The sequence below is a fragment of the Hakea prostrata genome, chromosome 3, assembly GCF_041222555.1.
Source record: "Hakea prostrata isolate BN-2017 chromosome 3, UWA_Hpros_2, whole genome shotgun sequence".
In the NCBI taxonomy this organism is placed as follows: domain Eukaryota; kingdom Viridiplantae; phylum Streptophyta; class Magnoliopsida; order Proteales; family Proteaceae; genus Hakea; species Hakea prostrata.
This window is the reverse complement of record NC_142602.1, coordinates 38,837,243-38,852,181: the sequence shown is the minus strand read 5'-3', so window position 1 is coordinate 38,852,181 and position 14,939 is coordinate 38,837,243. Positions and strand designations below refer to the sequence as shown.

At 38.5% G+C, this 14,939-nt stretch overlaps 2 protein-coding genes across 4 annotated transcripts in view; one reads left to right on the top strand and one right to left on the bottom strand.

Moving 5' to 3' along the window:
• Positions 1–14,939, top strand: part of LOC149022202 (integrin-linked protein kinase 1-like) — a 95,780-nt gene that overhangs the window by 20,538 nt on the left and 60,303 nt on the right. For all 3 annotated transcript variants that reach the window (XR_016172421.1, XM_089150372.1, XM_089150373.1), the window contains exon 5: positions 375–495. Coding sequence is in view for 2 of the 3 variants with exons in the window: in XM_089150372.1 (XP_089006498.1) it covers positions 375–495 (121 nt within the window). In the remaining variant the exon portion in view is untranslated. The remainder of the gene's footprint in view (positions 1–374; positions 496–14,939) is intronic.
• Positions 6,752–14,519, bottom strand: LOC149022203 (uncharacterized). The gene is made up of 8 exons (XM_089150962.1): positions 14,210–14,519; positions 13,925–14,055; positions 13,735–13,810; positions 12,962–13,594; positions 10,166–10,321; positions 9,908–10,057; positions 9,706–9,776; positions 6,752–6,940 (listed from the first exon to the last, which is right to left on the bottom strand). Exons 1-8 carry the CDS (start codon positions 14,517–14,519, stop codon positions 6,752–6,754), a joined length of 1,716 nt encoding a protein of 571 aa, XP_089007088.1.

The window sequence follows — 14,939 nt, the reverse complement described above, 5'->3', positions numbered from 1 at the left end:
AAGGATTTGGAGTTTGCATTCTGCAATTTGAAAGGATGCTCCAATGGACCATGTTCTGTTGTACGGCTCCTAGTTCGTGCATATAATCTGCTTTTATATGCAAACTTGCGAGTAGATCATAATTTTCTTGTAGAAGGAATTTGAAAATGCTTTACCGACTAATCATGGAGTTATATCATGTTACTGGTTACGGTAAGTGCTTCTTAGTTGTTTCACCAAAAGGGTAAAATACCTGCTTGTATGTTATTTGTCACTGAGTTCTCAAATTTTTCATATGGTGTTTCATTTACGAGTCTGGCTATCTGTAAGTACTAAAGTTTCTAATTTATCTTCCTTTCGGCTCTTTTCCTATATTTTCTCCTTTTTTGTTGTAGAAATGCTTTCAAGGAGGAGCTAACGATGCTGGAAAAGGTCAGGCATCCTAATGTCGTGCAGTTTGTTGGTGCTGTTACTCAAAATATACCAATGATGATTGTATCAGAGTATCATCCAAAAGTAAGCATGTAACTTTTTTTTATATAATTTTATCTATGAACATGTGTTTCAATCAGAAACTTTGTTCAAGGAAAAGTAGATGCCTTAGGATTTCGTCAATTTGAATATAGTCATTCAGGATTTCATCATCTATCAATGTGATATTTAAAGTTTTAAACTATGGGAGTGATTTAGAAGGCTAGGCTGCAAGAGAATAACACTTCAACTCTCCTATGGCAGATCAGGATTGCTTTGAACAATCAGGAATGACTGGTAACTTGGTACGTGGTAACTCTATATTAACCCACTAGATAAGGCCACAGATTGAAAGCTTGCTGAGATTGGCAATATCTTTTTTTTTCTTCTTCAGGGATTCCAGGAAAAGATGGGTATCCCAATGAGATCTTGGTATCTTAGTGAAAATTTATGTTTTCCACCAAAATGTATCTTTGATTCAACCAAACATTGTATACCAACTCTCTGAAGATCTCAGTCCAACTTAGTTTTTCTGCTAACCGAGTTGGGCTCCAAAAATGAGTTCTTGAACCATGGATAAGGCTGAAATTCCCATTACATGGATGTCCTGTGATGCTTATCAAGTGCTAATTATACAGTTGAGAAGTATTGGGAGATAAACAACCTGAAACTTGAATTAGAAAGTTTGAAAACATGAATAACAAATTGAAGAGATTTATAACAATTAACAGTCTAGCAGTCAAGTTGTCCAACCCATTTTTTTTTTGTAAGATCCTTTTGATTCTTCACCTTAAGGGCTTTCTCTTTTATTTGCTATTTTTAAAGATTTCCCCAATTTGGGTCATTCACTTGTTCTTTGGAATTGGATTCTCTCTCTCTCTCTTTGTGTCTGTGTTTATGTATCCTGCTGCTGGTGTGACATCACATTTCAGTGTTGATGTGGAGATATATCCTGATCAAGGTTTGAAACTTGTTTTCTCTCAGGGTATTAATGGGGTTGCGACTATCAAGATACCAAGGTTTTGGCCAAAATCTTGCCAAAACCTGGTACAAGATCTGCTAGGATTAGAGTATCGGTGGGCTTTATCCATTTTTTGGGTCTATTTTTCTTCTTAGATAGCCTATCTAAGGCCTATAAACATATATCTATGGTTAGTTTGACTAAAAAACAATCCACAATGGCCTTTTGGATTCACACTCATGGTTGGATGTGTGCAGATGAACTGAATGTATTTTGCACATATCTAGACATGCTTGAAGTGTAACTTGACGTAAATGATAGCAATTTCAATTGATGATGAAGTAGAACACTAAACCTAAATTAAAATACACACAACACATAACTAAAGCATGTACATACACCATTTATTAGTAGTCAACTATCAAATACAACACGTGCAAACTGTGGAAGAATAAGAGTTTACGTGACATCCCTTCATACATAGTCATGGCTCTTCTGTCTTCTTCTGGCTTGACTTCTAGCATCCTCTAAAAATCCTCTACAACTATCTTGGTCCTCGCATAGTCTATGATTTTCGTATCTTAGAGTCCTCCCCACTTTCTGTCTTGATTTCCGGTATCTCTTGGTCTCCTCTGCCCCAGTCTCACCCAGGTCTCACACAAGTTTGGACCACTCCCCCCCCCCCCCCCAAACCTGCCCCATTGTTAAGAAAACTCAATTTTGGTAGAATGGTTTGAATTGATCACTGTGGTCTCAAGCCCTCTATTTATAATAAAGTGGAAAGAACACTATTACATAAATACCCTTACTTGAGTAACGAGAAATAAAAATTTATATGAACAAAAAATCTAATAGAGTTGAACTCTTAGTAGAACTCAACCAACACTCCCCCTCAAGTTGAGCATAGATATTAGTCATGCCCAACTTGCCTACAATAGGAAGGAAATCTCCTTCCTTTAAACCCTTAGTGAAAATATCTGCCACTTGGTCTCCAGACCTCACAAAAGGCATGCAGATGAGCCCTTGTTCTAGCTTTCCTTTGACAAAAAACCTTTCAATTTCAATGTGCCTAGTTCGATCATGTTGCACAGGATTATTGACAATACTAATAGCTGTTTTGTTCACAGTATAGCATCATAGCTTTATATTCAGCTTCGGTACTAGGTAAAGCTACCACATTCTTTTTCTTACTTCTCCAAGTAACTAGATTACCTCCAACAAAGGTACAATAACCTGAAATTGACTTCCTGTCAGTGGATCTAGCCCAGTCTGTATTAGTGTATGCTTCTACTCTTAGATTATTAGTGGGTGACAAAAGTATTTCTTTTCCAGGAGTTCCCTACAAATACTGCAGTATTCTGGTAACAGCCTTCATATAAGCTAAATATAGATCATGCATGAATTGGCTCACTATCCTCACGGTATAAGTGATGTCTGGCCTAGTGTGGGACAAGTAAATAAGCTTCCCTACCAGCCTTTGGTATATTCCTTTGTCCATTGGTTCTCTCTCTTTTTCCTTAAATTTAGCTCCAGCTTCTAGGGATATATCAACTGCTTTACCCCCCAACATTCCCACTTCTGATAATAAATCTAGGACATACTTTCTTTGGGATAGGAATACACCCTTCTTTGATCGAGCCACCTCAATCCCTAAGAAGTACTGTAACTTCCCTAGATCTTTAATCTCAAACTCTTTGCCAAAAAAGTCCTTCAACCTTTGAATTTTTTCACCATCATCCCTTGTGATGACAATATCATCATATAAACAATGAGAAGTGTGATTAGTACCTGACTTCTTGACAAATAGTATATGACTAGCATTGCTTTGCTTGTACCGAATAGAAATCATTGCCTTCAAGAGGTGTCTAAACCAGCATTTAAGAGACTGTTTTAACCCATAAATTGACCTCTTTAACCGATAAACTTTCCCTGTAGTATTGTTATAGGAGAAATCATGTGGGATCTCCATATAAACTTTTTCCTCTAACTCTCATGTAGTGATGCAAGTTCCAGTCTTTGTTCACAGCTACAAACAACAGAACTTTGACAGTGTTTAGTTTCGCAATAGGGGCAAAAGTCTCCTGATAATCAATCCTATAGGTATGGGTAAACCCCATTGCAACTAGTTTAGCCTTCAACCTGTTGACTGATCCATCCATATTTTATTTAACCACAAACACCCATTTGTAGCCCACGGGTTTTTTTCCTGGAGGAAGTGTAACCAGCTCCTAAGTATCATTTTTCTTCATTGTTGGCATTTCCTTTACTATAGCTGCCTTACATCTCTTATCGGCATAGGCTTCCTTCCAACTTTTAAGAACTTACATAGATGATAGAGAGGATATATAAAAGCACGGTAAGAGTTAGACAAAGAGTCATAAGAAATATATTTAGCTATGGGATGTTGAGTACAAGATCTGACTCTTTTTCTAATAGCAATAGGAAGATTAAAAGAAAATACCTCAGGAGGAACAGTAGAATCTGATTATGGAGCAGGAGATTGAAGTAGTAACGTGTCACCTTTCTCCATTTGCTTTGGCCGGTTGTAATTCTTCCTTTGATAAGTTTGCATCTACTTATTCTGGTTAATCTTGTTTTGAAAGACCTCAATAGTGGTCTCTCATTGACTAGGTTTTTCACATGGTTCATAAAAAGAAGGGGGAGAATTAGAGTCCTCATGCATACTGGCCGAACTCTCCCCCTGGTCAGGAAACACTTTTTGAACTCCTAAGTTGTGTTGTGGTGGTGTGATAAAAAGGTCTAGAGTTGGAAAGAGCACTTCTTCTCTAGGACTCTCCCCCTAGAGAGGTGTATAGTAAGGGCAAAACTCATTAAAAATTACATCCATAGAGACAATAGTTTTCCTGGAAGGAGGATGATAACATTTGTACCCTTTCTAAGTAGCAGAATATCCCAAAAAAATGCAACGTAGGCCGCAGGAAGCCAACTTACTTTGGTGGGCTGTGATTCTAGCATAACACACACATTCAAAAACCTTTAGGAGAATAACAAATGAAGAGGCTCCCTGGAGAAGCTCATTAGGACATTTAAAGCCAAGTATCCTACTGGGCATTCTATTCATAATGTAAAAGGCAGTGAGTATAGCATCACTCCAATATTGGTCAGGGACATTCATAGCAATTATAAGTGAACGAGCTATCTCTAAAAGAGTCCAATTCTTCCTTTCGGTAACCCCATTTTGGGTAGCGTATCTACACAACTAGTCTGGTGTATTGGGCTAGAGTCAGAGAGATATCTCTGAAATTCACTATCAATGTACTCTGTGCCATTGTCACTGTGAAGGATCTTCATAGTGGCATTGAACTGAGTTTTAATCATATTATAAAAATCACGAAAACATCGAAAAAACCTCATTTTTTTTATTTTAAAAGATAAAACCATGTAGAATGAGAGTGACAATCAAAGAAAGTAACAAAGTACCTATGGCCAGTAATAGACACACGTCAGCAAGGGCCCCATACATTAGCATGAATTTGTCCAAAAGAAATAGATTTTCTATTATGAAGAGAAGGTAAATAAGTAGAACGAGTCTGCTTCGCAAAAACGCAGGTTTCACAAAAAATTATCCGTTTTACAATAAGAAACTATATCAGGAAATACTTTCTTAAGAGTTCTTAGAGGGGAGTGACGTAGCCTATGGTGCCACTGATGAAGGCATGGTATTACCGAATGTACCTGATTAAAAGATGCAGTCAGAGTAGAAGTAGATCCTCCAATTGGCTCTAATAGATTTAGTCCATTGTCTAGTTTACCACATCCAATCTCCTTCCTTGTTACCAGATCCTGGAAGACATAGTAAGATAGAAAATAATCAATTTACAATTCAAGTCATGTGTAAGACTACTGATAGAGAGTAAGTTAGTAGAGAAAGAGGGAACGTGTAAAACTTTAGACAAAGAAAGTGATGGAGAATGTTGAATGGTCCTCCCTTTTCCAACAATGGAAGAATAGGAGCCATCAACAATTCGAACTTTATATTTTCCAGAAGTTGGAGCATAATGTCAGAAAAGGAGGATGAACTTGTCATATGATCTGTGGATCTTGTATTCATGATCCAGGGAGCAAAAACTGAAGAAACATGGAAGCCTATAAAAGTTTTACCTGAAGTAGCAAGGTAGGAGTTGGTATGGGTAGGGAGAAAATAGTAGTAGAGGTTGTACCGGCAGTAGAAGATTGCAGAATACGTCGCAGAGTAGTTAACTCTTCCTGTGAAAAATCAATGTCTGTATAGGGTGTTGTGGAAACTGTTTTAGAAAGATTAGCCTTCAATTTTCCCCTTTATTGTGCCCTATTTTGCTCAAAATCAGCAAGTTTCCCCATGGAGCTTCGAACAATTAGCTTTGGTATGATATGGTTTGTGACAGTGCTCACTTTTGACAATCTCCTTGGCCGAATCAGATTTAGTGCTAATAGACTGTAAGGCTGATTTCTCCACAATAGGAGCATGAAGCATGGCTAATCAACGACTTTCCTCACTTTACAAGGGCATAAGAATGTTCTAGTGTAGGAAAAGGAGAACGACTTAATAATTGCACTCTGATCTGATCGTACTCCACATTCAAACCTGCCAAGAAGTCATATGCCCGAATCTTATCAACGTGTTTCTTATAAGTAGCCACATCATCTAGATTAGTGGGGTGATAATCCCCATAATGATCCAACTCCTGCCAAAGAGACGCAACTCATCATAATATTGGTCCATAGTCAGTTCCTTTTGGGTAGTCTCATGAAGCTTCTTCCGTAGCTCATAAACCTGGGCATCATTCCCCAACTGTCTATATGTTTCATGTTAGAAAACAAACTTTAAATAATCAAAACAGCAGTTGAACTTGAACAGAGAAAAGAGAGAAGAAGAAGAAGAGAAGAGAGATGAAGAACTAGTAGAAGAGGCCTGTGCTTCTAGCTAAAGAGTCTAGAATCATAGAGCCCTTTTATTTATAGCTTCTAATGAATCTAATACAACTTGAGAGACTAGTAATTGTCCTCTAGAAAAAAGAAACAAAAAATTACAGCTTTAGTAACTTCCTAGTTCCTAAAATAGAAAGTTCTGATAATAGAAATTACCACCAAAATAGAAACTATGCTTTCTAAAAACTCCCAAAACTTATGTAGCAAGACTCCTACATTAGAAATAGAAAGTAGAATAACATCACTAGCATAATACTATTCACGTGAACAGGTGCGTGAACAGTAAAAAACAGCTTATACTGTTCATATAAATAGTAACGTGAATAGTAACATGAACAATAAATAGCCCAAACTTGCATATACTTCAACACTCCCCTTAAGCTGGAGCATACAAATCTCCCATGCCTAGCTTCAATAGATAGACTGAAAACTTGGTTTGAACAGAGCTTTGGTGAACAAATCAGCTAGCTGGTTAGTAGAACTCACAAAAGGAGTCGCTATAAGCTTCTTCTTGACTGCATCATGGACAAAGTGACAATCTACCTTTATATGCTTCATTCTCTCATGGAGCACTGGATTACTAGCAATGTAAGTGGCTGCCTGATTATCACAAAACGTTTTCATAGAGGCAGAAATTGGAAATCCCATTTCCTTTAACAACGAACGAAGCCACATCAATTCAGCAGCGGTGTGGGCCATAGCCCTATACTCAGCTTCAACACTAGATCGGGCAATGGTGGATTGTTTCTTACTCTTCCAAGTCACAAGATTTCTGCCAAGAAAAGTACAATAATCTGTAGTTAACGGCCGATCAGTGACGGATCCAACCCAATCTGCATCAGAAAAGGCAACCAAATCCATAATCCGATTTAGTTGATAGATAAGCCCTTTTCGAGGCGCACTCCTGAGGTACCGAAGCACTCTCATTGCTACGTCCCAATGGGCCTTCCTAGGAGATTGCATAAACTGACTCAACACACCAACAGAATAAAAAATATCAGGATGAGTAACAGTAAGATAAATAAGTTTCTCAATAAGACTCTTGTAACGATGGACATCATCTAATAAGTCACCATCATAATGTCCTAACTTTAACTGAGGATCCATGGGAATGTCGTTAGGTTTAGAAGCAAGCATGCCAGTCTCAGTCAAAAGATTTAACACATACTTCCTTTGTGACAAACTTACTCCTTGTTTACTGCGGATCACTTCAATCCCCAAGAAATATTGTACATCACCTAAATCTTTGGTTTGGAAAGATTTCTGTAAGTGTGCCTTGACTGTATGGATGTATCAACATCACTGCCTGAAAGAACAATATCATCAACATAAACTACCATAATGACAACACAATCACTCTGCCGTTGAACAAACATAAAGTGATCAGAATAACACTGTACAAATCCAAAAGACTCCACAGTCTTGCTAAATTTCACAAACCAAACTCATGGAGATTGTTTGAGTGCATAAATCACTTTATGAAGCCTGCAAACAAGAACATTATCCTCCTCCTGAGCAACATACTTTGGAGGTTGCCCTATGTAAACTTCTTCATGAAGATCACCATATAAGAATGCATTTTTTATGTCAAGTTGAAAAAGAGGCCAATCATAATTCATAGCCAAAGATACCAAACCATGGACAAAATTAAGTCTCGCAGTAGGAGAAAAAGTCTCAAAATAATCCACACCATATGTTTGTGTGTAGCCCTTAGCCACCAAGCGGGCCTTGAGCCTTTCAACCGTACCATCAAAATAGTACTTAACAGTATACACCCACCGACAGCGAACCACATCTTTCCCAGGAGGTAAGTTTACTAAAGACCATGTATGATGAGAATGTAAAGCATCCATTTCCACATCCATGGTAGCTTTCCAACCAGGAATTTTAAGAGCTTTGGTATGATGGGTTGGAATATGAATGGCAGACAACGCAAGGCAATGAAAGCTAGGAGGGAGATCAGAGATAAAGACAAAATTGGATACAAGATAAACAATGTTAGAGTGTAAAGTACAAGTACGAGTACCTTTCCTCAAAGCAATTGGTAAGTCATTTGAAGGCGGAGTGGGATCTCCACTAGGTGGAGAGGATGAAGAAGGAACATCCGTAGGGCCAGCTTTAGGTTTCACTAAAGGAGTGCCGCTAATATTGTTAGGAGGAACTCTACTATCCACAGTATGTTTTGCCAACTAATGTCTTCTCTGATAAACCTGTAGAGGAACATTGCTAATGGAAGGAACTAAAGAGGGAATAGGAGGAGTATCATCCAAAACACAGTTTTCAACAGACACAGATTGCCTAGGATAATAAGGAATGTCTTCAAAAAAGGTCACATTCGCACTTGTATATTGTTGCGAAGAACTGGATCATAACAGCGAAAACCTTTTTGAGTATGTGGTACCCAAGAAAAATACGCTTAATAGAATGGGGGGAAAGTTTATCCAAAGGATGTGGTATGTGAACAAAACACACACAACCAAAAATTTTGGGTGGAACTAAAAATGGTTCTCTATTGGGAAAAACAATTGAAAAAGGAGATTTTTCAGAAAGTAAAGTATAAGCATTCGGTTAATTAAATGGCCAGCAGTCAAAACCGCATCACACTAGTAACTCTTGAGAACATTCATCTGAATCAAAATACCGTGTGGAACCTCCAAAAGGTGATGATTTTTGTGTTCAGCCACTCCATTTTGTTGGGGAGTGAATGAACAATTGGTTTGATGAATCATTCTAAGAGAATCACATAGGTTAGATATATCATGTTGCACATATTCTAAAGCATTATCAGACCGAAAAATTTTAATAGGAAGAGAAAATTGAGTCCGAATTTCAGGAATAAAACTTTTAAATGTAGTTAAGAACTCTTTCCGATCCTTTAAAAGATACACCAGGTAAGATGGGAGAAATCGTCCACAAAAGTGACAAAATATCAAAACCATGCCTATTACTAATTCTACAAGGACCCCAAGTATTGGAATGAACAAGAGAAAACAAGGACTCACTACGAGAGATAGAGCGTGGAGGATAGGTGGCACGATGATGCTTACCTAACTCACACGCTTCACAATTTAATTTAGACATTGATTTTAAAGAAGGAAATAAAATTTTTAATCTAGGTAAAGACAGATGGCCTAAAAGACAATGCCACTGGAGAGCATCTACACCATTATCAAAGAGAGCTACAATAGGGGTAGCATAGTCCAATAGTAGAGTCCGTTCCTTTCACACCCTCCACCAATCGTCTTCCTAGTGTGAAGGTCCTGGAAAACATAATAAGTGGGAGTAAAAGTCACAGAGCAGTTTAGTGCTTTAGTTAATTGACTAACAGATAATGAGCTAAAAGGAAAGTTGGGAACATGAAGTACATATGACAAAGTAAGAAAGCGTGTAAGAGAAACACTTCCAGAGCCTAGAATAGCTGTGGAAGTCCTATTAGCTATGACAACATAATTTTTAGTGGTATATTTAAAAAAAAGCTGAAAAGTGATGACTTACTAGTCATGTGGGAATAGGCCCCTGAATCGATGATCCAAGAGGTGGTAACTGAAGTGAGAAGTGCTGTGTTACCTGCATGAGAAAGTGTGGCAGTAGAAGTACCAGTGGATGTGTAAGTGTCAGTTTCATTATTTTGCAATCGGCGAAGGATTTGGCTTACATCATCTCTTAAAGTCTTAGACAAGTCCCTTGAAGACGATCCAGAACCACTATTATTGTTTGCTACAGTATCAGTACCACTATCAGAAACTACATAATTGTCAAGGTGCTTGGCCCACTCTAGCTTTCCATGTTTGGCCCAACAAGCTTCCACTAAGTTCCCTGTTTTACCGCAATAAGTACAAAGTCGAGATGTCTTATTAGACAGTTGAACACCACAACATCCAGAAGACCTGCTAACTCCCCCTGAACCATGACCATGTCCCCTTCCATGAGAGGTAGTGAAGGCTGAATTTTCTCCTTTAGAACTTTTTTCTGGAGAACTCCCTTCAAGCAAGGCAATACGATGAAAAAAGTTCTCCAGAAAAAAGTTCCTTGTTGGGACATGCTCACCTTAGTGAAGGTGAAGCATACTTTGATGCTATGTTAGAAAACAAGCTTTAAATAATCAAAACAACAGTTGAACTTGAACAGAGAAAAGAGAGAAGAAGAAGTGGAGAAGAGAGATGAAGAATCAGTAGAAGAGGCTTGTGATTCTAGCTAAAGAGTCTAGAATCACAGGGCCTTTTATTTATAGGTTCTAATGAATCTAATACAACTTGAGAGACAAATAATTGTCTTTTAGAAAAAAGAAACAAAAAATTACAGCTTTAGTAACTTCCTAGCTCCTAAAATAGAAAGTTTTGAAAATAGAAACTACCACAAAAATAGAAACTATGTTTTCTAAAAGCTCCCAAAACTTATGTAGCAAGACTCCTACATTAGAAATATAAAGTAGAATAACATCACCAGCATAATACTGTTCACGTGAACAGTAAAAACAACTTTTATTGTTCACGTGAACTAAAACATAACAGTATAATAGCCCAAACTTGCGTATACTTTAACATTTCAGTAGTAGTCTTCCAGATTTGGGCTGCAGAATCAAGTAATAGGTATCCACAGGCAATATTTGGATTCATGGAATTCAAAAGGAATGACATAGTAAGAGAGTCATTCGAGATCCATTTATCCTGTGAAACACTTGTGGTGGTAGGTTTGATTGTAGCGCTCGTAATGTATCCAACAAGTCCTCTTCTGGCAATAGTCAGGTAAGTAGATCAAGACCAGATCAAATAATTTGTTCCATCAAATCTTACTGAAAGAGGATGAAGAGTGGGGTAATGTTTTGAGCCAGTGGGAGCAGTAGTACCATCGGTAGTTGTCATGTTTAAAAAATTGTTTGCAGTTTTTCAGTCTTCGCCCTTTCAAAATATCTGAAATGTCATAGAATGCAATAGCCAAACCACCCAAACAAATCTAAGGAATGATAGGATTCAAAAGGTGCATGTAATGAACACCATGTTTTTTTTTTAATCCTTTCTCACCACTTCTCCTAAGGTTATCTTAGGTCTACCCCTAGCTCTTCTAATTCCTTCAATATGGATTATATCATTTCTCCGAACAGGAGCATTTATAGGTTTCCGTTGAACATGGCCGTGCCACCTCAAACGACTTTCTCTAAGCTTTGTTGTTGTTGTTGTTGTTGTTGTTGTATGGGAAATTACAAATAAGTCCCTGAAAAATGTGAATTCGCAAATAAGTCCCTAAAAACATGCAAATTCACAAATAGGTCCTTGAAACTATGCAAATGTACAATTAGGTTCCTGAAAATATGCAAATTTACAATTAGGTCCCTGAAAATATGCAAATTTACAATTAGGTCCCTGAAAATATGTAAATTTACAAATGAGGTCCCTGAACATCAGTATTTTTTCTTTCCTTTTTTGGGCTAATACAACCATGGTGGGAGATCTCGCTCTCGAGCGAGATCTCGCCACCCAGAAATACCGAGATCTCGGTCGAGATATGCCAGAAAATTGGCGGTAGTCTCGGTAGCCCATCTCGGTGAGTTTTAGGGCTCTGGTTGGGCTGAAACTTGGTACTTAGCCTATTTAAGGCCTTTTGAACACATTGGTGGCCTTAGATTTGTGAGAAAATAACCCTAACTATGTCTCCTACGTCGACCCTATGTGTAAAACCGAAATTCTGTGTAATGCAAAGTTAGAGTCTTAGAGAATAGACAACATGTAATGTAATTATGTAAAGATATCAAGTAATTCAAGACTTCAAGTTAATGAGTTATCATTTATCAACCATCAAGTATCAAATACAAATATATAATAACATTACACATCAAGTATTCAAGAATCAAGTCAACAAGTGATCAAAGTTCAAACTTCAAACTATCAAAGATTCAAAGTAATAAATTGTTAAACACTTAAATGTCTTCAAAATTTTACAACCATAACTCCATAAGAATTAAGAAGATTACAACTTACAACTTACAACTTACAACTTACAACTTACAACTTACAAGACTAAGAGTATCACTCAACATTCCGCATCAATTGATTTTGAACGGTGGCCACATATGACTCCCAAGTCAATTGATCATCGAAGTATGTCACATATCGGTTTATATGATCATTATATGTTTGCATGTCGAGAATCTGGAGGAATAGCGATGCGGGATAACCGTCAATCATGGGTGGGTGAAAGAGCCATTGTTGTTGTTGTTGTTCATATAGTTGTTGAGTATTTGGGTACGGGTTTCTAAACCACTCATTTAACAACCCACCTTCACTCCCATATGCATACTCTCCAGGTGAAGGGTCTTGAGGAATAGTATGACCTCCATAAGAAGAATACCCACCGTAATCCGACCCGGTCTTGTGATCCCCATATTGGTACCCCGATGACAAAGGCTCTGCTGTTGTGAATCACTCGATCTAGGCTCATGCTTCCCATGTTCAATTCAAGATCATGCATGCTTGCATCATCATTCGGTTGCCCCCGCCCTTGCTTTGATCTCGCTCTTCCGACTCCTACTATAAGTCCGAGAGATAGGGGAACCTGTGGCTCACATGTGTCGGATGACTCGGACTGGTGGAGGTGAGTCGGGTGACTCCCTTTGTTGACGCCGACTTCCACCGAAACACGACCAGCCCGATCGCCTCCATGACTCGAACTCGATGTCCGATTTGGGCCACTTGGCCATCTCGGTATGAGTGGTATCATCGGCATCATCATCCGAATCCCCACTACTAGTTGTCACCTCGGTTGTTTGAAGTCGACCGGGTGGCTCCACAAATGGTACAGCTGATCCTTCTGATGCCGCTACAGCAGCCTGACCCTCATCAGAAGATAGGTGCTCAGCCACAGCATCTGGGCCCACAGCAGCAGCAATGGTAGGATCAGGCTGCCCTTCTGGCCCATCCAGCAGTGGGCCACCTCGATCCCTAACCCACTGATATATGACATCATCTTCCTCATCTTCTGCGGGGGGCTCGTGGAATATATCAGTCAACTCAATCGGTTCACGATTGTCGTCATCTATATTATCTTGTATGTGCCCTACTCTCAATCTCATGTTGTAATGCACATACACCAAGTTCTCGAGCCTCTTACTCCCCAATCTGTTCCGTACCTTACTATGGATGAGCGAGAAGGTGCTCCAGTTCCTCTCGCAGCCAGAGGATGAGCAAGTCTGTGAGAGTACTTTAATTGCTATGTCCCTGAGATTTGGCGCACTAATTCCATATAGAAACCACCAGTCAGCTGCATAACCAAAAATAAGAATGCATTAGGCAAGCAAATCTTTATATTTATATAACTTATCAGTTATCATTTATAAAGTTATAGACTTATAGTCTATAGACTCATAGACTTAATGACTTATAGAGTAGTAAACTATTTACCAGGATCAGTTTTTTTCCTAGTTGCAACTGCAGAAGGCTTTCCAAAACTCCCAGAGGCATCCCTGAACTCCCTGATCTGTACACCAATTCACCAATTCTTCAATTATTGTATTATACTATTATCATGTATATGCTTAATGGCTAATGCACTAATGCAAGAAGTTGAAGAAACAATTGAATAAGTTCTCACCTCTCCATTAATTGTCCCTTGCATGATGGGATTTGACACAAGCTTCTCCACCACCTCTTGCACCGCAGTCATCAACTTTACATCAAGCCCCAGATCATTCTTGTAATGGTACTTTGGGTTGAGGTAGTAAGCTTGCATTGTGGAAATAAAAAATTTGGTTAATGACTTAGTGATTTGGTTGTTTACTAACTTACTTGTTTATAAATTATAAGTTATAATTTATAACAAATAAAGAATTTAAATTAAAGTATACAACAAAAACTTAAAGACTTAAAAGTGACTCACCAGCCAAGTGCAAAGGATGCATCAAGTGCATCTCCCATCTATTATCGATGATCCTCTCGTAGGATTTGAAGGTGCTAGGGGCAGCAGCTCTAACCAACTCTTTCATTTGCTGGAGGGCAGCATATATGTGGGGCATTGTGGGCTTCTTCTCCGAATCCACCATCCTTAAAACAAACACAATAGGCTCTATAATGCCCAGTGTCCTATTCAGCTGCCTCCAAAAGGAATCATCAGCAATGGTTTGTTGGGCTAGTCTTGCATCAGGATGGCTAGATCCACGCCAACCAAACCACTCCTCACTTGCAAACATGTGCCGAAGACCCACCACTTTCTTCTGGAAGCTTTTCAGAAGGAACAAGCTCATTGTTGTTTAGGTTCCACTTTTCAGCTCAGTAGCTAGGGCTGCTTCCTTTCTCCCCCATGCTCCCTCTTTGTACATTCTTCCTCTCCCCCCTTCTAGGGGTTTTGGTAATGATATCTTATTTAGAAAAAAAAAAAAAAAAAAAAAAAAAAACCCAACCTTTACATGACAACGTTTGTTCAAAATACAAAACCAAGGGAGTTCTTCCAAAGTATAAACTAATAGAAGCTGCTGTGTTGGCTTTGCACAATCTCACACTAAGTCCATTGGATTCTAGGTGCATTGCGCTTTGAAAGAATAATTGAACATAATCTGACTCTGTAGACATGTGTGTCACATCATCAACATACTGAAGGTAACCCATAGGGT

Coding starts and splice junctions, on each gene's coding strand:
- LOC149022203 (XM_089150962.1), bottom strand. CDS start 14,519: ATGTTTGCAAGTGAGGAGTGGTTTGGTTGGCGTGGATCTAGCCATCCT. Junction 13,811..13,924: donor AAGGGACAATTAATGGAGAG/GTGAGAACTTAT, acceptor ATTGGTGTACAG/ATCAGGGAGTTCAGGGATGC. Junction 13,595..13,734: donor TAGGAAAAAAACTGATCCTG/GTAAATAGTTTA, acceptor TTGGTTATGCAG/CTGACTGGTGGTTTCTATAT.